The 26,334-nt window shown below is 36.7% G+C and overlaps 1 protein-coding gene across 1 annotated transcript; it reads right to left on the bottom strand.

The window, feature by feature from the left end:
• Positions 1 to 10,421: 10,421 nt before the first annotated feature.
• LOC135152124 (uncharacterized) lies at positions 10,422 to 11,219 on the bottom strand. The gene has a single exon (XM_064091958.1). It carries the CDS (start codon positions 11,217 to 11,219, stop codon positions 10,422 to 10,424), a length of 798 nt encoding a protein of 265 aa, XP_063948028.1.
• Positions 11,220 to 26,334: the final 15,115 nt, after the last annotated feature.

Here is a 26,334-nt window from a genome sequence, read left to right as displayed (position 1 = left end):
CGTTTGAGCTGGGAAACAACTTGTAGCTTCATTATTGACTCGATTAAAGTTGGAAACAACTTGTAACTTCATTTCAGACAGGTTTGAAGTTGAAAACAGCTTGTAGTTTCATTTTTGGTTGTTTGAAGTTAGAAACAACTTTTAGTTTCATCTTTACTCGTTTGAGCTTGGAAACAACTTGTAGCTTCATTATTGACTCAATTGAAGTTGGAAACAACTTGTAGCTTAATTTCAGACTTGTTTGATGTTGAAAACAACTTGTAGCTTAATTTTCGGTTGTTTGAAGTTCGAAACAACTTTTAGTTTCATCTTTACTCGTTTGAGCCTGGAAAAAACTTGTAGCTTCATTATTGAATCGATTGAAGTTGGAAACAACTTGTAGCTTCATTTCAGACTTGTTTGAAGTCGAAAACATTTGTAGCTTCATTTTCGGTTGTTTGAAGTTGGAAACAACTTTTAGTTTCATCTTTACTCGTTTGAGCCTGGAAACAACTTGTAGCTTCATTATTGACTCGATTGAAGTTGGAAACAACTTGTAGCTTCATTATTGACTCGATTGAAGTTGGAAACAACTTGTAGCTTCATTTCAGACTTGTTTGAAGTCGAAAACATTTGTAGCTTCATTTTCGGTTGTTTGAAGTTGGAAACAACTTTAAGTTTCATCTTTACTCGTTTGAGCCCGGAAAGAACTTGTAGCTTCATTATTTACTCGATTGAAGTTGGAAACAACTTGTAGCTTCATTTCCGGTTGTTTGAAGTTCGAAACAACTTTTAGTTTCATCTTTACTCGTTTGAGCCCAGAAACAACTTGTAGCTTCATTATTGAATCGATTGAAGTTGGAAACAACTTGTAACTTCATTTCAGACATGTTTGAAGTGGAAAACAACTTGTAGCTTCATTTTCGGTTGTTTGAAGTTGGAAGCGACTTTTAGTTTCATCTTTACTCGTTTGAGCTGGGAAACAACATGTAGCTTCATTATTGACTCGATTAAAGTTGGAAACAACTTGTAACTTCATTTCAGACAGGTTTGAAGTTGAAAACAGCTTGTAGCTTCATTTTTGGTTGTTTGAAGTCAGAAACAACTTTTAGTTTCATCTTTACTCGTTTGAGCCCGGAAACAACTTGTAGCTTCATTATTGGCTCAATTGAAGTTGGAAACAACTTGTAGCTTAATTTCAGACTTGTTTGATGTTGAAAACAACTTGTAGCTTAATTTTCGGTTGTTTGAAGTTCGAAACAACTTTTAGTTTCATCTTTACTCGTTTGAGCCCAGAAACAACTTGTAGCTTCATTATTGAATCGATTGAAGTTGGAAACAACTTGTAACTTCATTTCAGACATGTTTGAAGTTGAAAACAACTTGTAGCTTCATTTTCGGTTGTTTGAAGTTGGAAGCGACTTTTAGTTTCATCTTTACTCGTTTGAGCTGGAAAACAACTTGTAGCTTCATTATTGACTCGATTAAAGTAGGAAACAACTTGTAGCTTAATTCCAGACTTGTTTGATGTTGAAAACAACTTGTAGCTTCATTTTCGGTTGTTTGAAGTTGGAAACGACTTTTAGTTTCATCTTTACTCGTTTGAGCCTGGAAACAACTTGTAGCTTCATTATTGACTCGATTGAAGTTGGAAACAACTTGTAGTTTCATTATTGACTCGATTGAAGTTGGAAACAACTTGTAGCTTCATTATTGACTCGATTCAAGTTGGAAACAACTTTTAGCTTCATTTCAGACTTGTTTGATGTTGATCAACTTGTAGCTTCATTTTCGGTTGTTTGAAGTTCGAAAAAACTTTTAGTTTCATCTTTTCTCGTTTGAGCCCAGAAACAACTTGTAGCTTCATTATTGAGTCGATTGAAGTTGGAAACAACTTGTGGTTTTATTTCAGACTTGTTTGATGTTGAAAACAACTTGTAGCTTCATTTTCGGTTGTTTGAAGTTAGAAACAACTTTTAGTTTCATCTTTACTCGTTTGAGCCCGGAAACAACTTGTAGCTTCATTATTGAATCGATTGAAGTTGAAAACAACTTGTAACTTCATTTCAGACATGTTTGAAGTTGAAAACAACTTGTAGCTTCATTTTCTGTTGTTTGAAGTTGGAAGCGACTTTTAGTTTCATCTTTCCTCGTTTGAGCTGGGAAACAACTTGTAGCTTCATTATTGACTCGATTAAAGTTGGAAACAACTTGTAACTTCATTTCAGACAGGTTTGAAGTGGAAAACAACTTGTAGCTTCATTTTCGGTTGTTTGAAGTTGGAAACGACTTTTAGTTTCATCTTTACTCGTTTGAGCCTGGAAACAACTTGTAGCTTCATTATTGACTCGATTGAAGTTGGAAACAACTTGTAGCTTCATTATTGACTCGATTGAAGTTGGAAACAACTTGTAGCTTCATTTCAGACTTGTTTGAAGTCGAAAACATTTGTAGCTTCATTTTCGGTTGTTTGAAGTTGGAAACAACTTTAAGTTTCATCTTTACTCGTTTGAGCCCGGAAAGAACTTGTAGCTTCATTATTTACTCGATTGAAGTTGGAAACAACTTGTAGCTTCATTTCAGACTTGTTTGAAGTTGAAAACAACTTGTAGCTTCATTTTTAGTTGTTTGAAGTTGGAAACAACTTTTAGTTTCATCTTTTCTCATTTGAGCCCGGAAACAACTTGTAGCTTCATTATTGACTCGATTGAAGTTGGAAACAACTTGTAGCTTTATTTCAGACTTGTTTGATGTTGAAAACAACTTGTAGCTTCATTTTCGGTTGTTTGAAGTTGGAAACAACTTTTAGTTTCATATTTACTCGTTTGAGCCCGGAAAAAACTTGTAGCTTCATTATTGACTTGATTGAAGTTGGAAACAACTTGTAGCTTCATTTCAGACTTGTTTGATGTTGAAAACAACTTGTAGCTTCATTTTCGGTTGTTTGAAGTTCGAAACAACTTTTAGTTTCATCTTTACTCGTTTGAGCCCGGAAACAACTTGTAGCTTCATTATTGACTCGATTGAAGTTGGAAACAACTTGTAGCTTCATTTCAAACTTGTTTGATGTTGAAAAAAACTTGTAGCTTCATTTTCGGTTGTTTAAAGTTCGAAAACAACTTGTAGCTTCATTTTCGGTTGTTTGAAGTTGGAAGCGACTTTTAGTTTCATCTTTACTCGTTTGAGCTGGGAAACAACTTGTAGCTTCATTATTGACTCGATTAAAGTTGGAAACAACTTGTAACTTCATTTCAGACAGGTTTGAAGTTGAAAACAGCTTGTAGTTTCATTTTTGGTTGTTTGAAGTTAGAAACAACTTTTAGTTTCATCTTTACTCGTTTGAGCTTGGAAACAACTTGTAGCTTCATTATTGACTCAATTGAAGTTGGAAACAACTTGTAGCTTAATTTCAGACTTGTTTGATGTTGAAAACAACTTGTAGCTTAATTTTCGGTTGTTTGAAGTTCGAAGCAACTTTTAGTTTCATCTTTACTCGTTTGAGCCTGGAAACAACTTGTAGCTTCATTATTGAATCGATTGAAGTTGGAAACAACTTGTAGCTTCATTTCAGACTTGTTTGAAGTCGAAAACATTTGTAGCTTCATTTTCGGTTGTTTGAAGTTGGAAACAACTTTTAGTTTCATCTTTACTCGTTTGAGCCTGGAAACAACTTGTAGCTTCATTATTGACTCGATTGAAGTTGGAAACAACTTGTAGCTTCATTATTGACTCGATTGAAGTTGGAAACAACTTGTAGCTTCATTTCAGACTTGTTTGAAGTCGAAAACATTTGTAGCTTCATTTTCGGTTGTTTGAAGTTGGAAACAACTTTAAGTTTCATCTTTACTCGTTTGAGCCCGGAAAGAACTTGTAGCTTCATTATTTACTCGATTGAAGTTGGAAACAACTTGTAGCTTCATTTCAGACTTGTTTGAAGTTGAAAACAACTTGTAGCTTCATTTTTAGTTGTTTGAAGTTGGAAACAACTTTTAGTTTCATCTTTTCTCATTTGAGCCCGGAAACAACTTGTAGCTTCATTATTGACTCGATTGAAGTTGGAAACAACTTGTAGCTTTATTTCAGACTTGTTTGATGTTGAAAACAACTTGTAGCTTCATTTTCGGTTGTTTGAAGTTGGAAACAACTTTTAGTTTCATCTTTACTCGTTTGAGCCCGGAAAAAACTTGTAGCTTCATTATTGACTCGATTGAAGTTGGAAACAACTTGTAGCTTCATTTCAAACTTGTTTGATGTTGAAAAAAACTTGTAGCTTCATTTTCGGTTGTTTAAAGTTCGAAAACAACTTGTAGCTTCATTTTCGGTTGTTTGAAGTTGGAAGCGACTTTTAGTTTCATCTTTACTCGTTTGAGCTGGGAAACAACTTGTAGCTTCATTATTGACTCGATTAAAGTTGGAAACAACTTGTAACTTCATTTCAGACAGGTTTGAAGTTGAAAACAGCTTGTAGTTTCATTTTTGGTTGTTTGAAGTTAGAAACAACTTTTAGTTTCATCTTTACTCGTTTGAGCTTGGAAACAACTTGTAGCTTCATTATTGACTCAATTGAAGTTGGAAACAACTTGTAGCTTAATTTCAGACTTGTTTGATGTTGAAAACAACTTGTAGCTTAATTTTCGGTTGTTTGAAGTTCGAAACAACTTTTAGTTTCATCTTTACTCGTTTGAGCCTGGAAAAAACTTGTAGCTTCATTATTGAATCGATTGAAGTTGGAAACAACTTGTAGCTTCATTTCAGACTTGTTTGAAGTCGAAAACATTTGTAGCTTCATTTTCGGTTGTTTGAAGTTGGAAACAACTTTTAGTTTCATCTTTACTCGTTTGAGCCTGGAAACAACTTGTAGCTTCATTATTGACTCGATTGAAGTTGGAAACAACTTGTAGCTTCATTATTGACTCGATTGAAGTTGGAAACAACTTGTAGCTTCATTTCAGACTTGTTTGAAGTCGAAAACATTTGTAGCTTCATTTTCGGTTGTTTGAAGTTGGAAACAACTTTAAGTTTCATCTTTACTCGTTTGAGCCCGGAAAGAACTTGTAGCTTCATTATTTACTCGATTGAAGTTGGAAACAACTTGTAGCTTCATTTCAGACTTGTTTGAAGTTGAAAACAACTTGTAGCTTCATTTTTAGTTGTTTGAAGTTGGAAACAACTTTTAGTTTCATCTTTTCTCATTTGAGCCCGGAAACAACTTGTAGCTTCATTATTGACTCGATTGAAGTTGGAAACAACTTGTAGCTTTATTTCAGACTTGTTTGATGTTGAAAACAACTTGTAGCTTCATTTTCGGTTGTTTGAAGTTGGAAACAACTTTTAGTTTCATCTTTACTCGTTTGAGCCCGGAAAAAACTTGTAGCTTCATTATTGACTCGATTGAAGTTGGAAACAACTTGTAGCTTCATTTCAAACTTGTTTGATGTTGAAAAAAACTTGTAGCTTCATTTTCGGTTGTTTAAAGTTCGAAAACAACTTGTAGCTTCATTTTCGGTTGTTTGAAGTTGGAAGCGACTTTTAGTTTCATCTTTACTCGTTTGAGCTGGGAAACAACTTGTAGCTTCATTATTGACTCGATTAAAGTTGGAAACAACTTGTAACTTCATTTCAGACAGGTTTGAAGTTGAAAACAGCTTGTAGTTTCATTTTTGGTTGTTTGAAGTTAGAAACAACTTTTAGTTTCATCTTTACTCGTTTGAGCTTGGAAACAACTTGTAGCTTCATTATTGACTCAATTGAAGTTGGAAACAACTTGTAGCTTAATTTCAGACTTGTTTGATGTTGAAAACAACTTGTAGCTTAATTTTCGGTTGTTTGAAGTTCGAAACAACTTTTAGTTTCATCTTTACTCGTTTGAGCCTGGAAAAAACTTGTAGCTTCATTATTGAATCGATTGAAGTTGGAAACAACTTGTAGCTTCATTTCAGACTTGTTTGAAGTCGAAAACATTTGTAGCTTCATTTTCGGTTGTTTGAAGTTGGAAACAACTTTTAGTTTCATCTTTACTCGTTTGAGCCTGGAAACAACTTGTAGCTTCATTATTGACTCGATTGAAGTTGGAAACAACTTGTAGCTTCATTATTGACTCGATTGAAGTTGGAAACAACTTGTAGCTTCATTTCAGACTTGTTTGAAGTCGAAAACATTTGTAGCTTCATTTTCGGTTGTTTGAAGTTGGAAACAACTTTAAGTTTCATCTTTACTCGTTTGAGCCCGGAAAGAACTTGTAGCTTCATTATTTACTCGATTGAAGTTGGAAACAACTTGTAGCTTCATTTCAGACTTGTTTGAAGTTGAAAACAACTTGTAGCTTCATTTTTAGTTGTTTGAAGTTGGAAACAACTTTTAGTTTCATCTTTTCTCATTTGAGCCCGGAAACAACTTGTAGCTTCATTATTGACTCGATTGAAGTTGGAAACAACTTGTAGCTTTATTTCAGACTTGTTTGATGTTGAAAACAACTTGTAGCTTCATTTTCGGTTGTTTGAAGTTGGAAACAACTTTTAGTTTCATCTTTACTCGTTTGAGCCCGGAAAAAACTTGTAGCTTCATTATTGACTTGATTGAAGTTTTTTTTTTTTTTTTTTGCTAATTGACTTGATTGAAGTTGGAAACAACTTGTAGCTTCATTTCAGACTTGTTTGATGTTGAAAACAACTTGTAGCTTCATTTTCGGTTGTTTGAAGTTCGAAACAACTTTTAGTTTCATCTTTACTCGTTTGAGCCCGGAAACAACTTGTAGCTTCATTATTGACTCGATTGAAGTTGGAAACAACTTGTAGCTTCATTTCAAACTTGTTTGATGTTGAAAAAAACTTGTAGCTTCATTTTCGGTTGTTTAAAGTTCGAAAACAACTTGTAGCTTCATTTTCGGTTGTTTGAAGTTGGAAGCGACTTTTAGTTTCATCTTTACTCGTTTGAGCTGGGAAACAACTTGTAGCTTCATTATTGACTCGATTAAAGTTGGAAACAACTTGTAACTTCATTTCAGACAGGTTTGAAGTTGAAAACAGCTTGTAGTTTCATTTTTGGTTGTTTGAAGTTAGAAACAACTTTTAGTTTCATCTTTACTCGTTTGAGCTTGGAAACAACTTGTAGCTTCATTATTGACTCAATTGAAGTTGGAAACAACTTGTAGCTTAATTTCAGACTTGTTTGATGTTGAAAACAACTTGTAGCTTAATTTTCGGTTGTTTGAAGTTCGAAACAACTTTTAGTTTCATCTTTACTCGTTTGAGCCTGGAAAGAACTTGTAGCTTCATTATTGAATCGATTGAAGTTGGAAACAACTTGTAGCTTCATTATTGACTCGATTGAAGTTGGAAACAACTTGTAGCTTCATTTCAGACTTGTTTGAAGTCGAAAACATTTGTAGCTTCATTTTCGGTTGTTTGAAGTTGGAAACAACTTTTAGTTTCATCTTTACTCGTTTGAGCCTGGAAACAACTTGTAGCTTCATTATTGAATCGATTGAAGTTGGAAACAACTTGTAGCTTCATTATTGACTCGATTGAAGTTGGAAACAACTTGTAGCTTCATTTCAGACTTGTTTGAAGTCGAAAACATTTGTAGCTTCATTTTCGGTTGTTTGAAGTTGGAAACAACTTTTAGTTTCATCTTTACTCGTTTGAGCCCGGAAAGAACTTGTAGCTTCATTATTTACTCGATTGAAGTTGGAAACAACTTGTAGCTTCATTTCAGACTTGTTTGAAGTTGAAAACAACTTGTAGCTTCATTTTTAGTTGTTTGAAGTTGGAAACATCTTTTAGTTTCATCTTTTCTCATTTGAGCCCGGAAACAACTTGTAGCTTCATTATTGACTCGATTGAAGTTGGAAACAACTTGTAGCTTTATTTCAGACTTGTTTGATGTTGAAAACAACTTGTAGCTTCATTTTCGGTTGTTTGAAGTTGGAAACAACTTTTAGTTTCATCTTTACTCGTTTGAGCCCGGAAAAAACTTGTAGCTTCATTATTGACTCGATTGAAGTTGGAAACAACTTGTAGCTTCATTTCAGACTTGTTTGATGTTGAAAACAACTTGTAGCTTCATTTTCGGTTGTTTGAAGTTCGAAACAACTTTTAGTTTCATCTTTACTCGTTTGAGCCCGGAAACAACTTGTAGCTTCATTATTGACTCGATTAAAGTTGGAAACAACTTTTAGCTTCATTTCAGACTTGTTTGATGTTGATCAACTTGTAGCTTCATTTTCGGTTGTTTGAAGTTCGAAACAACTTTTAGTTTCATCTTTTCTCGTTTGAGCCCAGAAACAACTTGTAGCTTCATTCTTGAGTCGATTGAAGTTGGAAACAACTTGTAGTTTTATTTCAGACTTGTTTGATGTTGATCAACTTGTAGCTTCATTTTCGGTTGTTTGAAGTTTGCTACTGGAATTCATCCTGCTGATGCTGTTCTTTGGGACGGTGCGAAGCATGTCAACATCTCTGTTATTTGGCAATCTATTCGACAAAGACATGTTCCTCCCCCATGGATTTCTGCCATATGGCATAGACTTGCAATCCCTCGCTGTGCCTTTTTCACTTGGCTTGCTTTTCGCTCGAGCCTGTTTACTAAGGATTTTATGATTATTTGTGGATATAATGTCAATCCGACTTGTATTCTCTGCTACAGTGAAAATGAATCCTGTGAACATCTGTTTTCTTCTTGCCCCGCTACTTATCTTTTATTACGTGATTGTCCTTTACCTCTTAGTGTAAGATGGAATGACTGGCAATTGGGGCTTTTTTTTACTGATCAATGCACCGCATTAGAACAGCAAGTTGGTTATCTTTATCTATCGGTGGTCATGTATATTGTTTGGCAGGAACGTAACAACAGGGTCCACAATTCTGCACCCCCAAGACGCACTGCTCAGCTTTCTTACTGTATCAAGCGCATGGTCAGAGATAAATTATTCACGAGTAGCCTTTTTCAGAATCATCTACGGAGAAATCAGAGACTTTTGCAACTTTTATACTAACTTAAAAGTTGTACTATTCAAATTTGTATCTCATGCTTGATTAGACACTTGAGTTGTTTTTTCTTTGATGCTTGTTAAGTACTCTGCCTATGCGGATCTCTAGCTTTTCTTTTTACACGGGGTATGCCCCTAGATTTGTATCCGTTTTTCATTCTATAAAATCATTACTTAGCAAAAAAAAAAAACTTGTAGCTTAATTTTCGGTTGTTTGAAGTTCAAAACAACTTTTAGTTTCATCTTTACTCGTTTGAGCCCGGAAACAACTTGTAGCTTCATTATTGAATCGATTGAAGTTGGAAACAACTTGTAACTTCATTTCAGACATGTTTGAAGTTGAAAACAACTTGTAGCTTCATTTTCGGTTGTTTGAAGTTGGAAGCGACTTTTAGTTTCATCTTTACTCGTTTGAGCTGGGAAACAACTTGTAGCTTCATTATTGACTCGATTAAAGTTGGAAACAACTTGTAACTTCATTTCAGACAGGTTTGAAGTTGAAAACAACTTGTAGCTTCATTTTCGGTTGTTTGAAGTTGTAAACGACTTTTAGTTTCATCTTTACTCGTTTGAGCCTGGAAACAACTTGTAGCTTCATTATTGACTCGATTGAAGTTGGAAACAACTTGTAGCTTCATTATTGACTCGATTGAAGTTGGAAACAACTTGTAGCTTCATTTCAGACTTGTTTGAAGTCGAAAACATTTGTAGCTTCATTTTCGGTTGTTTGAAGTTGGAAACAACTTTTAGTTTCATCTTTACTCGTTTGAGCCCGGAAAGAACTTGTAGCTTCATTATTTACTCGATTGAAGTTGGAAAAAACTTGTAGCTTCAATTCAGACTTGTTTGAAGTTGAAAACAACTTGTAGCTTCATTTTTAGTTGTTTGAAGTTGGAAACAACTTTTAGTTACATCTTTTCTCATTTGAGCCCGGAAACAACTTGTAGCTTCATTATTGACTCGATTGAAGTTGGAAACAACTTGTAGCTTTATTTCAGACTTGTTTGATGTTGAAAACAACTTGTAGCTTCATTTTCGGTTGTTTGAAGTTGGAAACAACTTTTAGTTTCATCTTTACTCGTTTGAGCCCGGAAAAAACTTATAGCTTCATTATTGACTCGATTGAAGTTGGAAACAACTTGTAGCTTCATTTCAGACTTGTTTGATGTTGAAAACAACTTGTAGCTTCATTTTTGGTTGTTTAAAGTTCGAAACAACTTTTAGTTTCATCTTTACTCGTTTGAGCCCGGAAACAACTTGTAGTTTCATTATTGACTCGATTGAAGTTTTTTTTTTTGATAATTGAGAATTGAATTAAAAAAACAAAGAGTACACTTCTAGGGGCATACCCCGCGATAAAAAGACTATCAGTCAACAAGAACCGACTAAACTAGTCCATAAATAACATAATATAGACTAAAACTAGTCTAAAAACTAGACAAGGTAGAGAACTAAATTAGTACAGAATATGGCTTAAGGAAGGATCTCTGGATAGTTCCCTACGGAAATCATTACAAGTACTCAATTTCTCACGCACCATACGCTTTACTATCATAATTAATTGAGCAACTGGCATACTTCCACCATCATGGACTCTACTGTTTCTTTCCCTCCAAATTAAATAGATTGCAACAGTGATATAAAGAAAAACAAAGTTTTTCTGGAAGGCAGTTTTCGGCTCATCAAAGAAATCACCCTGCATCCATCTTCTCCAAACAAGAATAGGATTGAACGGACACGCCCGGAAAATCAAATAGGAGTATGGGCACTGGGAGAAAAGGTGCTCCGTGTCTTCATTGCTACTAGAACATAATGCACATCTGGGGTTAGTATTCATATGGAACAGAAGCATTCGGTCCTTTGTTAGAAGTCTCTCGCGACAAGCCAACCAAGATATGAATGAGCATGCAGGAATATGAAACTTATTCCAAATAAGAGGAAGCCAGCCTGGAGGAGTTCCTCTTCTCCTAATAGAATCCCAAATGACATTCAAATTGACTGGGTGGGCGCCATTCCAAAACACTATGTCATTAGCACCAATCTGTCGAGAGTATAGCAAGCTCCTAAAGTGCACAGCACGGTGATCATTTGAAGTGGCAACCGACCATTGACCATTTGAAATAATGGTTCCAACAGCAGCAAGAGAAGAGGACTGCATGATAGAGATTAAACCCACTCCAAATTTCTGGATGAGTGGCTCATTTATAAGCCAAGGGTCATGCCATAATTTGAACTCAGAATTTTCCTTAACCATAACAGAGATGTGCTGCAAAGCTTCAGAGCGTGCATTGAAGATCTTTCGAAGATTCCAAGGACTCGATTGAAGTTGGAAACAACTTGTAGCTTCATTTCAGACTTGTTTGATGTTGATGAACTTGTAGCTTCATTTTCGGTTGTTTGAAGTTCGAAACAACTTTTAGTTTCATCTTTTCTCGTTTGAGCCCAGAAACAACTTGTAGCTTCATTATTGAGTCGATTGAAGTTGGAAACAACTTGTAGTTTTATTTCAGACTTTTTTTTTTTTTTTTTTGCTAAATAAAATTGTATTAAAAGAAAGAAAGATACACATCTAGGGGCATACCCCGCGGAGAAACATAAGAGGCGTACATAGCAGTTGGGATGGCCCCAAAAGACAACTAGTTGACTAGAAAAGCACCAACTAGACTAAACAATTACAGGAAATAAACAAGGCAAGGACAAAGCTAGCCAACACTATTAATAAAGTAAAGAAATAATTGTCCTATCAGTAGATAGATAGTCTTTGAAAATGGCAGATGATGCCAATTTGTCACGCATCGAACTTTTGATACCATTAATCATACAGGTGGCATTTTTATAGTGGGCATCATTATGGATTCTCCAGTTTCGCTCCCCCCAAACTTTATGTATAGCAGCCGAGACAAAAAGAAATGTAAGTTCCCGTGTTTGAAAAGTACAGGTTGGATCAGTGGTTATTATCCCCGCTTGAAAGTCCGTCCAGTTGGGTGAAATAGTGATGTTCCAGGAGGAGAAAATCCGCCGAGTGTAAGGGCATTGGGAAAACAGATGCGCATGGGATTCATCAGCACATCCGCAGAGAACACAACGTGTATCAACATTCATATGGAACCGGGCCATACGGTCCTTAGTAAGTAACCTTTCCTTAACAGCTAGCCAAGAAGTGAAAGCAAACTTAGGAACCAGAAGTTTATTCCAAACAAAATTGTACCAGGGTGGAAGGGTGCCAGTGCTTCGAACCCCATTCCAAATGGCACCAATTTTTATGTTACTGCAAGGAACACCATCCCATAAAATTCGATCATGGCCATGAATGGTAGTACTAGCGCAAAACTGCCTCAACCGAATGATTGTAAGGTCATTAGACGTACCGCAAAACCAAGCGCCACCCAGAATAATGGTGTTAATCTTCGCCAGGAGGTTTGATTCAAGAGAAGAGACAGCACGCATACCCAGAATATCAAGGAGAGGCCTGGTACCTGTCCACGGGTCATGCCAAAGAAGAAAGTTCGAATCGAGCCCCACTTCATAGGTCACATGCTGTAAAGCAATGGTTCTGGCATTAAGGATTTTCCTAAGGCCCCAAGAACAATGAACAGGGACCTTCATTGACCAGAAAGCCTTCCCTTTGAGGAATACAGTGTGCACCCATTTAAGCCATAGAGAATCAGCATCAGTAGTGCTACTGATGATACGGCAAGCTTGAAGAAGAATTGCACTTGCATTCCAACTCAACAGTTCTTTAAAACCAAGTCCCCCTTCATTTTTTCGAAGACAACACGATTCCCATGCCACTTTAAAGAAACAAGGGCCAGTAAGCTTACCACTCCATAAGAATCTTGCCATCTGACTTTGTATTCTTTTAATAATTGATTTCGGGAGAAACAAATACATAGTCCAATTATTTTGCATCCCAAAAACCACAGATTTGATGAGCTGGGCACGCCCAGCTTGGCTAATAAAGCGACAAGTCCATGCCTCAAATTTTCGACACAACCTGGCAGTGAGGGGTTGGCAGTCTTGCTTTCGAAGTTTGCTAGAAATAAGCGGGAGCCCGAGGTAATTGACAGGGAGGAGGCCTCTATTGAATTTAGAGAGAGCAATGGTAAAATCCTGAACAGCGGACGACACATTACCAAAGAACACAACACTCTTAGCCTGATTCGGAGAGAGACCAGAAATAGAAGCAAAATCATTCACAGCCTCAAGCATGCAATTCACAGAATCAGAGTCCCCATGGCAGAAAAGAAGAACATCATCCGCAAAGATCAAGTGGGAAATACCAGCATCCTTAGTTCTGCTATGATACTTAAAAACAGACGAGTTGATCTTTCGGTTAATACAAGCGGTGAGGGCCTCCATGGCCAGGACAAACAAGTAAGGTGATAGCGGGTCACCTTGCTTGAGGCCAGCCTTGCAGTTGAAGAAACCCTCGAGAGCACCATTAATTTTTAGCGAAATCATAGAACCCTCAATACAAGTACGCAGCCATCCAATGAATAATTGGTGAAAACCTTGAAGTTCAAGCATTTTGAAAAGAAAGTCCCAACTCAGACTATCAAAAGCCTTAGAGATATCAAGCTTGAAGGCGATTCTAGGAGCACCAACATTAAGATGATAGTCTTTACAGAGAGCTTGTGCAAGAAGAACATGGTCACCTAGTTTCCGACCCTCCACAAAGGCAGTTTGGTTCGAGGACACAAGATCAGGCATGGCATGCTTCATTCTATTAGTCAAAAGCTTAGTAATAACCTTGTACAGGACATTGCAGCAAGATATGGGCCTGTAGTGGGAAATACTTGAAGCATTGGCAGATTTCGGGATGAGAGTCAAGGCCGCAGAGTTGACAATGCGGGGCAGAGTATTAAGCTCAAAGAAAGAGAGGACAGCCTTAGAAACATCATGACCCAAGATATCCCAGGAACACGTAAAGAACTCCACAGTAAGGCCGTCCGGCCCCGGGCATCTGTGCTTGGCCATGCTGTTTATAGTGTTGAAAACATCAGCAGAAGAAAAAGGCCTAATCATAAGGGCACATTGCAGCTGAGAAAGAGTAGGAACACTCAGATTATCAGGGATGGGTTCAACAGCCTTAGCAGTCCGCATGAGACCCTTATAAAAATTGATTGCCACCTCAGAAATATCCTGGTGCTGCTCGTAAACCACACCATCATGCTCCAGCGCCAATATTTTATTAGAGTTCCAACGGTCCTTACAGCTGTTGAAAAAGAAGCGGTTGTTCCCATCACCATAATGCAACCATTTAATCCGTGATTTCTGCTTCAGGAAGATCTCTTGGTCATTGAGAGCTTGTTTATACAGATCCATCAGATGCAACTCATGAATACGCTGCGTATGACTAGAATTCACAGGAAGAGTTCGTTGAAAACTAAGCAAATCATCTCTGGCAGTGCAGACTTTATCATTAAGGTCACCATGACTATGGTTAAGGCGTTTTAAACCAGCCTTGACAAGTCTCAATTTTGAGGTCAGAATAAACCAAGGGGAACCAAGAATATTATTAACCCAAGCATTTCTAACAGTGTCAGAGAACTCAGGACGATCAATCAAGTGTTGAAACAATTGGAATGGCTTCCGAAGCCGAGGAATACTCAACCCAAACGTAACAGCAGAAGGGTTATGATCCGAAAGCCCGCGCGGGAGAAAAATAGCAGTAGAGGAATCAAAGTTCTGAAGCCAGTAGTCATTGACGAGAACTCTATCCAACTTCCTCGAGAGGGGGGAAACCAAACTACAGTCCCTCCAAGTAAAGATGTCACCAGAAAATTTTAAATCCGTGATACCAAGATGATTCAAACAATCACGAAAATCAGAGATGCTGCGATAATCAGAGGGAGGAGGTCCACTAGATTCATGAGGGTAGAGATAAGTGTTGAAATCACCCAACACGCACCAGGCAGAACCCGACCCAATGTCAACCCAACTGCCATTAATATTGAGAAGATCAGCCCATAAACTTCTCCGATCAAAAGGGGAATTAAAGGCATAGACTACAGATAAAACAAAAGAGACACTGTCGGTTTTCCGAGTAACAGAACATGTGATATGCTGAGCAGAAGAGGCCAACTCCTGAAGAGACCAAAAATCCGGGTTCCATCCCAACCAGATTCGCCCGTTATGGTGATGCTGATAATTAAAAACCCATTGAAAACGGGGATTAACTTTTTTAGACAAAAACAGAGCATCACCTTCCTTAACATGGGTTTCAAGTACAGCAAACAAAGTGAGCTGATTATTGAGAACAAAATCACTAGCAAAGGCAATTTTATTATGAAGACCCCGAATGTTAAAGGAACAAAAATCCACCATCAAACAAAATTAAGAGGTAGAAGAAGGGGACTTACTCCCCTTTTGAAGCCGCAAACGTTTCTTCTGAGATTTGGTAAGCCTTGGGCTATTCACAGCAGTGGCCACTGCATTTCTCTTGGCAATTTCATCAACATTTTTTAGATTCCGGAAAGTTCGAGGCGGAGAAGGAGACGGTTCTGGTGGAGACACAGCCCGACTCTTTCTCTTAACATCAACCCAAGTACCATCTTTATCCTCTATAATTTCAGCAGAGGCTTGCACAGAGGGGCCAGGCATGCCATTAACTTTGGTCTGCACAGTGGCATCGCGAACAGCCCCAGCAGTATCATCAACAATAGTGTGACTATCCTTACCACTAGAAATAGGACCATGATCGGTCACCACAGGGTCTTTCTTAACCCAGACACGAGTAACCTTCGGGCAAGCGCCAACGGAATGGCCCAGGGAGCGGCATCCAGAGCAAGACAGAGGTCTAAACGGGTAGGAAAGGCCAACCTTGACTAGGTTTGTTTCCGCAGAGAAGGGGTCCAGAATCGTGGCAGAGACTTCATCCGGGAGAGGATCACCCAGCTTATATAAAACTTGGATCTTAGCAAAGGGAACCAAATCAAGCTTCGAGGTAAGAGCATCCGCACCTATGGGCCTGCCAACCACACTGGCCAACCTACTTAGTCCCTCAGCCGTCCAGTAAGAATCCGGGACGTTAGACATCTTGATCCAAAGCGGAATGGTGTCAATACAATCTTTCCCCGGTTTAACACCCCAACGTGTTACAACCAACGGGCGACGCCCAATATACCAGGTACCTCGAGAGAGGCAAACATCTCTTGACTGCTCACAATCAAATTTAAAGACATACGTGCTAGAATCCCGTTGAAGGACCTTAAGAAGACCCCTATTCCCCCAAAGCTTAAAAGCGAACTCAGCTACCTCTTTATAAGATTTGGTCCCTTTAGTAAAGGTGCCAACAACACAAAACTTATACTTATCATTACCTTGTTTTAACACCTCTACAGGTGGCTCAACGACAAGGGTATCCTTCTTAGGCGGAAAGTAATCAAAGGAGACAGGAGCTACCTTCTCAGCTTTGAGCACATTAGCCCAAGACTTAACAGGTTGTTCAGCACCCTCCGTAGCCGTGACAGGAACTTCATCAAGCACTAGGTGGGCTTGCTTATCAGGTAGATTTCCAGTGTCAACACCCGAAGGGGCTGACTTGGGCATTTCATCACACAGATGGGGCGCAACTAGGGGAACACTAGAGTGCTCCATCTTCCCCTTCATTTTGTCACGTAATGGGTCACTTTTAGCAGAATTAAACACATGCAAACCAAAATCATCTCTTTCAGGCAAAAGTGGAGAGGCGATAGGATCGCCATCAGTAGCACGACGAGGCCGTAAGCGCTTACACCCATCAGCCTTCAGATCTGCGAGAACTTGTTCCTCACTAAAGCCCTGCTTTTTGAGGAAACCAAGAACTTCTTGCAACTTCCGGCGGGTAGAGTATAGTGCATCTCTCTCAAACCTAGAGGTGCGGAGGATAGCATGGACAGTGTCACTCACAGTGTGGGATTTCTCCACAATAAGGGGCTTCGGCGACACAGGTCCATCGCTAGAGATTTCATCAGTGACATCTTCAATTTCAACCCTTTCCACAACCGGGATGGAGCCCAGAGAACTCGGCTGAACCCAAGAACCATCAAGAAACCCAGAATCCAGGTGAGCACCTTCGACCTCTTTACCCGAACCAGAGAACAGTTCACGAAAGACATCTCCACGGACAGCAATTGGAGCACTTGAAGAAAAAGCTCCATCTTCAAGACAAATACCATCGTGGTCTATAGCAAAGCCATCAGAGTTGCAGTTTGAAGACATCATAAACAGGGAAAAGCTAAATAAATTAAGTGTTTGATAATTATAATAAGAAATATAGGTGAGGGATTTAGAGAAGAAGGAAAGTGGCTGCTGTGTTTGGATGTAGAAAGAAGAGGAGGCGGCTGAGGGTTAGGGTTAGGGTTGGGGAGGGGTTTCTATCCTAGAGAGAAGGGAGAGGAAATTTCTAGAGAGAGAAACATTTGTAATTTTCTTAATTTTCGGTTGTTTGAAGTTCGAAACAACTTTTAGTTTCATCTTTACTCGTTTGAGCCCGGAAACAACTTGTAGCTTCATTATTGACTCGATTGAAGTTGGAAACAACTTGTAGCTTCATTTCAGACTTGTTTGATGTTGAAAACAACTTGTAGCTTAATTTTCGGTTGTTTGAAGTTCGAAACAACTTTTAGTTTCATCTTTACTCGTTTGAGCTGGGAAACAACTTGTAGCTTCATTATTGACTCGATTAAAGTTGGAAACAACTTGTAACTTCATTTCAGACAGGTTTGAAGTTGAAAACAACTTGTAGCTTCATTTTCGGTTGTTTGAAGTTGGAAACGACTTTTAGTTTCATCTTTACTCGTTTGAGCCTGGAAACAACTTGTAACTTCATTATTGACTCGATTGAAGTTGGAAACAACTTGTAGCTTCATTATTGACTCGATTGAAGTTGGAAACAACTTGTAGCTTCATTTTAGACTTGTTTGAAGTCGAAAACATTTGTAGCTTCATTTTCGGTTGTTTGAAGTTGGAAACAACTTTTAGTTTCATCTTTACTCGTTTGAGCCCGGAAAGAACTTGTAGCTTCATTATTGACTCGATTGAAGTTGGAAACAACTTGTAGCTTTATTTCAGACTTGTTTGATGTTGAAAACAACTTGTAGCTTCATTTTCGGTTGTTTGAAATTGGAAACAACTTTTAGTTTCATCTTTACTCGTTTGAGCCCGGAAAAAACTTGTAGCTTCATTATTGACTCGATTGAAGTTGGAAACAACTTGTAGCTTCATTTCAGACTTGTTTGATGTTGAAAACAACTTGTAGCTTAATTTTCGGTTGTTTGAAGTTCGAAACAACTTTTAGTTTCATCTTTACTCGTTTGAGCCCGGAAACAACTTGTAGCTTCATTATTGACTCGATTGAAGTTGGAAACAACTTGTAGCTTCATTTCAGACTTGTTTGATGTTGATCAACTTGTAGCTTCATTTTCGGTTGTTTAAAGTTCGAAACAACTTTTGGTTTCATCTTTTCTCGTTTGAGCCCAGAAACAACTTGTAGCTTCATTATTGAGTCGATTGAAGTTGGAAACAACTTGTAGTTTTATTTCAGACTTGTTTGATGTTGAAAACATTTGTAGCTTCATTTTCGGTTGTTTGAAGTTGGAAACAACTTTTAGTTTCATCTTTACTCGTTTGAGCCTGGAAACAACTTGTAGCTTCATTATTGACTCAATTGAAGTTGGAAACAACTTGTAGCTTAATTTCAGACTTGTTTGTTGTTGAAAACAACTTGTAGATTAATTTTCGGTTGTTTGAAGTTCGAAACAACTTTTAGTTTCATCTTTACTCGTCTGAGCCCAGAAACAACTTGTAGCTTCATTATTGAATCGATTGAAGTTGGAAACAACTTGTAACTTCATTTCAGACATGTTTGAAGTTGAAAACAACTTGTAGCTTCATTTTCGGTTGTTTGAAGTTAGAAACAACTTTTAGTTTCATCTTTAATCGTTTGAGCCTGGAAACAACTTGTAGCTTCATTATTGACTCAATTGAAGTTGGAAACAACTTGTAGCTTAATTTCAGACTTGTTTGTTGTTGAAAACAACTTGTAGCTTAATTTTCGGTTGTTTGAAGTTCGAAACAACTTTTAGTTTCATCTTTACTCGTCTTAGCCCAGAAACAACTTGTAGCTTCATTATTGAATCGATTGAAGTTGGAAACAACTTGTAACTTCATTTCAGACATGTTTGAAGTTGAAAACAACTTGTAGCTTCATTTTCGGTTGTTTGAAGTTGGAAGCGACTTTTAGTTTCATCTTTACTCGTTTGAGCTGGGAAACAACTTGTAGCTTCATTATTGACTCGATTAAAGTTGGAAACAACTTGTAACTTCATTTCAGACAAGTTTGAAGTTGAAAACAACTTGTAGCTTCATTTTCGGTTGTTTGAAGTTGGAAACGACTTTTAGTTTCATCTTTACTCGTTTGAGCCTGGAAACAACTTGTAGCTTCATTATTGACTCGATTGAAGTTGGAAACAACTTGTAGCTTCATTATTTACTCGATTGAAGTTGGAAACAACTTGTAGCTTCATTTCAGACTTGTTTGAAGTCGAAAACATTTGTAGCTTCATTTTCGGTTGTTTGAAGTTGGAAACAACTTTTAGTTTCATCTTTACTCGTTTGAGCCCGGAAAGAACTTGTAGCTTCATTATTGACTCGATTGAAGTTGGAAACAACTTGTAGCTTTATTTCAGACTTGTTTGATGTTGAAAACAACTTGTAGCTTCATTTTCGGTTGTTTGAAGTTGGAAACAACTTTTAGTTTCATCTTTACTCGTTTGAGCCCGGAAAAAACTTGTAGCTTCATTATTGACTCGATTGAAGTTGGAAACAACTTGTAGCTTCATTTCAGACTTGTTTGATGTTGAAAACAACTTGTAGCTTAATTTTCGGTTGTTTGAAGTTCGAAACAACTTTTAGTTTCATCTTTACTCGTTTGAGCTGGGAAACAACTTGTAGCTTCATTATTGACTCGATTAAAGTTGGAAACAACTTGTAACTTCATTTCAGACAGGTTTGAAGTTGAAAACAACTTGTAGCTTCATTTTCGGTTGTTTGAAGTTGGAAACGACTTTTAGTTTCATCTTTACTCGTTTGAGCCTGGAAACAACTTGTAGCTTCATTATTGACTCGATTGAAGTTGGAAACAACTTGTAGCTTCATTATTGACTCGATTGAAGTTGGAAACAACTTGTAGCTTCATTTCAGACTTGTTTGAAGTCGAAAACATTTGTAGCTTCATTTTCGGTTGTTTGAAGTTGGAAACAACTTTTAGTTTCATCTTTACTCGTTTGAGCCCGGAAAGAACTTGTAGCTTCATTATTGACTCGATTGAAGTTGGAAACAACTTGTAGCTTTATTTCAGACTTGTTTGATGTTGAAAACAACTTGTAGCTTCATTTTCAGTTGTTTGAAGTTGGAAACAACTTTTAGTTTCATCTTTACTCGTTTGAGCCCGGAAAAAACTTGTAGCTTCATTATTGACTCGATTGAAGTTGGAAACAACTTGTAGCTTCATTTCAGACTTGTTTGATGTTGAAAACAACTTGTAGCTTAATTTTCGGTTGTTTGAAGTTCGAAACAACTTTTAGTTTCATCTTTACTCGTTTGGGCCCGGAAACAACTTGTAGCTTCATTATTGACTCGATTGAAGTTGGAAACAACTTGTAACTTCATTTCAGACTTGTTTGATGTTGATCAACTTGTAGCTTCATTTTCGGTTGTTTAAAGTTCGAAACAACTTTTGGTTTCATCTTTTCTCGTTTGAGCCCAGAAACAACTTGTAGCTTCATTATTGAGTCGATTGAAGTTGGAAACAACTTGTAGTTTTATTTCAGACTTGTTTGATGTTGAAAACAACTTGTAGCTTCATTTTGGTTGTTTGAATTTCGAAACAACTTTTAATTTCATCTTTACTCGTTTGAGCCCGGAAACAACTTGTAGCTTCATTATTGACTCGATTAAAGTTGGAAACAACTTTTAGCTTCATTTCAGACTTGTTTGATGTTGATCAACTTGTAGCTTCATTTTCGGTTGTTTGAAGTTCGAAACAACTTTTAGTTTCATCTTTTCTCGTTTGAGCCCAGAAACAACTTGTAGCTTCATTATTGACTCAATTGAAGTTGGAAACAACTTGTAGCCTAATTTCAGACTTGTTTGTTGTTGAAAACAACTTGTAGCTTAATTTTCGGTTGTTTGAAGTTCGAAACAACTTTTAGTTTCATCTTTACTCGTTTGAGCCCAGAAACAACTTGTAGCTTCATTATTGAATCGATTGATGTTGGAAACAACTTGTAACTTCATTTCAGACATGTTTGAAGTTGAAAACAACTTGTAGCTTCATTTTCGGTTGTTTGAAGTTGGAAGCGACTTTTAGTTTCATCTTTACTCGTTTGAGCTGGGAAACAACTTGTAGCTTCATTATTGACTCGATTAAAGTTGGAAACAACTTGTAACTTCATTTCAGACAGGTTTGAAGTTTAAAACAGCTTGTAGCTTCATTTTTGGTTGTTTGAAGTTCGAAACCACTTTTAGTTTCATCTTTACTCGTTTGAGCCCGGAAACAACTTGTAGCTTCATTATTGACTCAATTGAAGTTGGAAACAACTTGTAGCTTAATTTCAGACTTGTTTGATGTTGAAAACAACTTGTAGCTTAATTTTCGGTTGTTTGAAGTTCGAAACAACTTTTAGTTTCATCTTTACTCGTTTGAGCCCAGAAACAACTTGTAGCTTCATTATTGAATCGATTGAAGTTGGAAACAACTTGTAACTTCATTTCTGACATGTTTGAAGTTGAAAACAACTTGTAGCTTCATTTTCGGTTGTTTGAAATTAGAAACAACTTTTAGTTTCATCTTTACTCGTTTGAGCCTGGAAACAACTTGTAGCTTCATTATTGACTCAATTGAAGTTGGAAACAACTTGTAGCTTAATTTCAGACTTGTTTGTTGTTGAAAACAACTTGTAGCTTAATTTTCGGTTGTTTGAAGTTCGAAACAACTTTTAGTTTCATCTTTACTCGTTTGAGCCCAGAAACAACTTGTAGCTTCATTATTGAATCGATTGATGTTGGAAACAACTTGTAACTTCATTTCAGACATGTTTGAAGTTGAAAACAACTTGTAGCTTCATTTTCGGTTGTTTGAAGTTGGAAGCCACTTTTAGTTTCATCTTTACTCGTTTGAGCTGGGAAACAACTTGTAGCTTCATTATTGACTCGATTAAAGTTGGAAAAAACTTGTAACTTCATTTCACACAGGTTTGAAGTTGAAAACAACTTGTAACTTCATTTTCGGTTGTTTGAAGTTGGAAACGACTTTTAGTTTCATCTTTACTCGTTTGAGCCTGGAAACAACTTGTAGCTTCATTATTGACTCGATTGAAGTTGGAAACAACTTGTAGCTTCATTATTGACTCGATTGAAGTTGGAAACAACTTGTAGCTTCATTACAGACTTGTTTGAAGTCGAAAACATTTGTAGCTTCATTTTCGGTTGTTTGAAGTTGGAAACAACTTTTAGTTTCATCTTTACTCGTTTGAGCCCGGAAAGAACTTGTAGCTTCATTATTGACTCGATTGAAGTTGGAAACAACTTGTAGCTTTATTTCAGACTTGTTTGATGTTGAAAACAACTTGTAGCTTAATTTTCGGTTGTTTGAAGTTGGAAACAACTTTTAGTTTCATCTTTACTCGTTTGAGCCCGTAAAAAACTTGTAGCTTCATTATTGACTCGATTGAAGTTGGAAACAACTTGTAGCTTCATTTCAGACTTGTTTGATGTTGAAAACAACTTGTAGCTTCATTTTCGGTTGTTTGAAGTTAGAAACAACTTTTAGTTTCATCTTTACTCGTTTGAGCCCAGAAACAACTTGTAGCTTCATTATTGAATCGATTGAAGTTGGAAACAACTTGTAACTTCATTTCAGACATGTTTGAAGTTGAAAACAACTTGTAGCTTCATTTTCGGTTGTTTGAAGTTGGAAGCGACTTTTAGTTTCATCTTTACTCGTTTGAGCTAGGAAACAACTTGTAGCTTCATTATTGAATCGATTGAAGTTGGAAACAACTTGTAACTTCATTTCAGACAGGTTTGAAGTTGAAAACAACTTGTAGCTTCATTTTCGGTTGTTTGAAGTTGGAAACGACTTTTAGTTTCATCTTTACTCGTTTGAGCCTGGAAACAACTTGTAGCTTCATTATTGACTCGATTGAAGTTGGAAACAACTTGTAGCTTCATTATTGACTCGATTGAAGTTGGAAACAACTTGTAGCTTCATTACAGACTTGTTTGAAGTCGAAAACATTTGTAGCTTCATTTTCGGTTGTTTGAAGTTGGAAACAACTTTTAGTTTCATCTTTACTCGTTTGAGCCCGGAAAGAACTTGTAGCTTCATTATTGACTCGATTGAAGTTGGAAACAACTTGTAGCTTTATTTCAGACTTGTTTGATGTTGAAAACAACTTGTAGCTTCATTTTCGGTTGTTTGAAGTTGGAAACAACTTTTAGTTTCATCTTTACTCGTTTGAGCCCGTAAAAAACTTGTAGCTTCATTATTGACTCGATTGAAGTTGGAAACAACTTGTAGCTTCATTTCAGACTTGTTTGATGTTGAAAACAACTTGTAGCTTCATTTTCGGTTGTTTGAAGTTAGAAACAACTTTTAGTTTCATCTTTACTCGTTTGAGCCCGGAAACAACTTGTAGCTTCATTATTGACTCGATTGAAGTTGGAAACAACTTGTAGCTTAATTTCAAACTTGTTTGATGTTGAAAAAACTTGTAGCTTAATTTTCGGTTGTTTGAAGTTCGAAACAACTTTTAGTTTCATCTTTACTCGTTTGAGCCCAGAAACAACTTGTAGCTTCATTATTGAATCGATTGAAGTTGGAAACAACTTGTAACTTCATTTCAGACATGTTTGAAGTTGAAAACAACTTGTAGCTTCATTTTCGGTTGTTTGAAGTTGGAAGCGACTTTTAGTTTCATCTTTACTCGTTTGAGCTGGGAAACAACTTGTAGCTTCATTATTGAATCGATTGAAGTTGGAAACAACTTGTAACTTCATTTCAGACAGGTTTGAAGTTGAAAACAACTTGTAGCTTCATTTTCGGTTGTTTGAAGTTGGAAGCGACTTTAGTTTCATCTTTACTCGTTTGAGCCTGGAAACAACTTGTAGCTTCATTATTGACTCGATTGAAGTTGGAAACAACTTGTAGCTTCATTATTGACTCGATTGAAGTTGGAAACAACTTGTAGCTTCATTATTGACTCGATTAAAGTTGGAAACAACTTTTAGCTTCATTTCAGACTTGTTTGATGTTGATCAACTTGTAGCTTCTTTTCGGTTGTTTGAAGTTCGAAACAACTTTTAGTTTCATCTTTTCTCGTTTGAGCCCAGAAACAACTTGTAGCTTCATTATTGAGTCGATTGAAGTTGGAAACAACTTGTAGTTTTATTCAGACTTGCTTGATGTTGATCAACTTTTTTTTTTTTGATAATTGATGTTGATGATCAACTTGTAGCTTCATTTTCGGTTGTTTGAAGTTTGAAACAACTTTTAGTTTCATCTTTTCTCGTTTGAGCCCCGAAACAACTTGTAGCTTCATTATTGACTCGATTAAAGTTGGAAACAACTTGTAGCTTCATTTCAGACTTGTATTATGTTGAAATCAACTTGTAGCTTCATTTTCGGTTGTTTGAATTTCGAAACAACTTTTAGTTTCATCTTTACTCGTTTGAGCCCGGAAACAACTTGTAGCTTCATTATTGACTCAATTGAAGTTGGAAACAACTTGTAGCTTAATTTCAGACTTGTTTGATGTTGAAAACAACTTGTAGCTTAATTTTCGGTTGTTTGAAGTTCGAAACAGCTTTTAGTTTCATCTTTACTCGTTTGAGCCGAGAAACAACTTGTAGCTTCATTATTGAATCGATTGAAGTTGGAAACAACTTGTAACTTCATTTCTGACATGTTTGAAGTTGAAAACAACTTGTAGCTTCATTTTCGGTTGTTTGAAATTAGAAACAACTTTTAGTTTCATCTTTACTCGTTTGAGCCTGGAAACAACTTGTAGCTTCATTATTGACTCAATTGAAGTTGGAAACAACTTGTAGCTTAATTTCAGACTTGTTTGTTGTTGAAAACAACTTGTAGCTTAATTTTCGGTTGTTTGAAGTTCGAAACAACTTTAGTTTCATCTTTACTCGTTTGAGCCCAGAAACAACTTGTAGCTTCATTATTGAATCAATTGATGTTGGAAACAACTTGTAACTTCATTTCAGACATGTTTGAAGTTGAAAACAACTTGTAGCTTCATTTTCGGTTGTTTGAAGTTGGAAGCCACTTTTAGTTTCATCTTTACTCGTTTGAGCTGGGAAACAACTTGTAGCTTCATTATTGACTCGATTAAAGTTGGAAAAAACTTGTAACTTCATTTCACACAGGTTTGAAGTTGAAAACAACTTGTAGCTTCATTTTCGGTTGTTTGAAGTTGGAAACGACTTTTAGTTTCATCTTTACTCGTTTGAGCCTGGAAACAACTTGTAGCTTCATTATTGACTCGATTGAAGTTGGAAACAACTTGTAGCTTCATTATTGACTCGATTGAAGTTGGAAACAACTTGTAGCTTCATTTCAGACTTGTTTGAAGTCGAAAACATTTGTAGCTTCATTTTTGGTTGTTTGAAGTTGGAAACAACTTTTAGTTTCATCTTTACTCGTTTGAGCCCGGAAAGAACTTGTAGCTTCATTATTGACTCGATTGAAGTTGGAAACAACTTGTAGCTTTATTTCAGACTTGTTTGATGTTGAAAACAACTTGTAGCTTCATTTTCGGTTGTTTGAAGTTGGAAACAACTTTAGTTTCATCTTTACTCGTTTGAGCCCGGAAAAAACTTGTAGCTTCATTATTGACTCGATTGAAGTTGGAAACAACTTGTAGCTTCATTTCAGACTTGTTTGATGTTGAAAACAACTTGTAGCTTCATTTTCGGTTGTTTGAAGTTAGAAACAACTTTTAGTTTCATCTTTACTCGTTTGAGCCCGGAAACAACTTGTAGCTTCATTATTGACTCGATTGAAGTTGGAAACAACTTGTAGCTTAATTTCAAACTTGTTTGATGTTGAAAAAACTTGTAGCTTAATTTTCGGTTGTTTGAAGTTCGAAACAACTTTTAGTTTCATCTTTACTCGTTTGAGCCCAGAAACAACTTGTAGCTTCATTATTGAATCGATTGAAGTTGGAAACAACTTGTAACTTCATTTCAGACATGTTTGAAGTTGAAAACAACTTGTAGCTTCATTTTCGGTTGTTTGAAGTTGGAAGCGACTTTTAGTTTCATCTTTACTCGTTTGAGCTAGGAAACAACTTGTAGCTTCATTATTGAATCGA

Source organism: Daucus carota, chromosome 4 (assembly GCF_001625215.2).
Source record: "Daucus carota subsp. sativus chromosome 4, DH1 v3.0, whole genome shotgun sequence".
In the NCBI taxonomy this organism is placed as follows: domain Eukaryota; kingdom Viridiplantae; phylum Streptophyta; class Magnoliopsida; order Apiales; family Apiaceae; genus Daucus; species Daucus carota.
The sequence above is the reverse complement of the archived record's forward strand: the minus strand, read 5'-3'. Positions and strand labels throughout refer to the sequence as shown.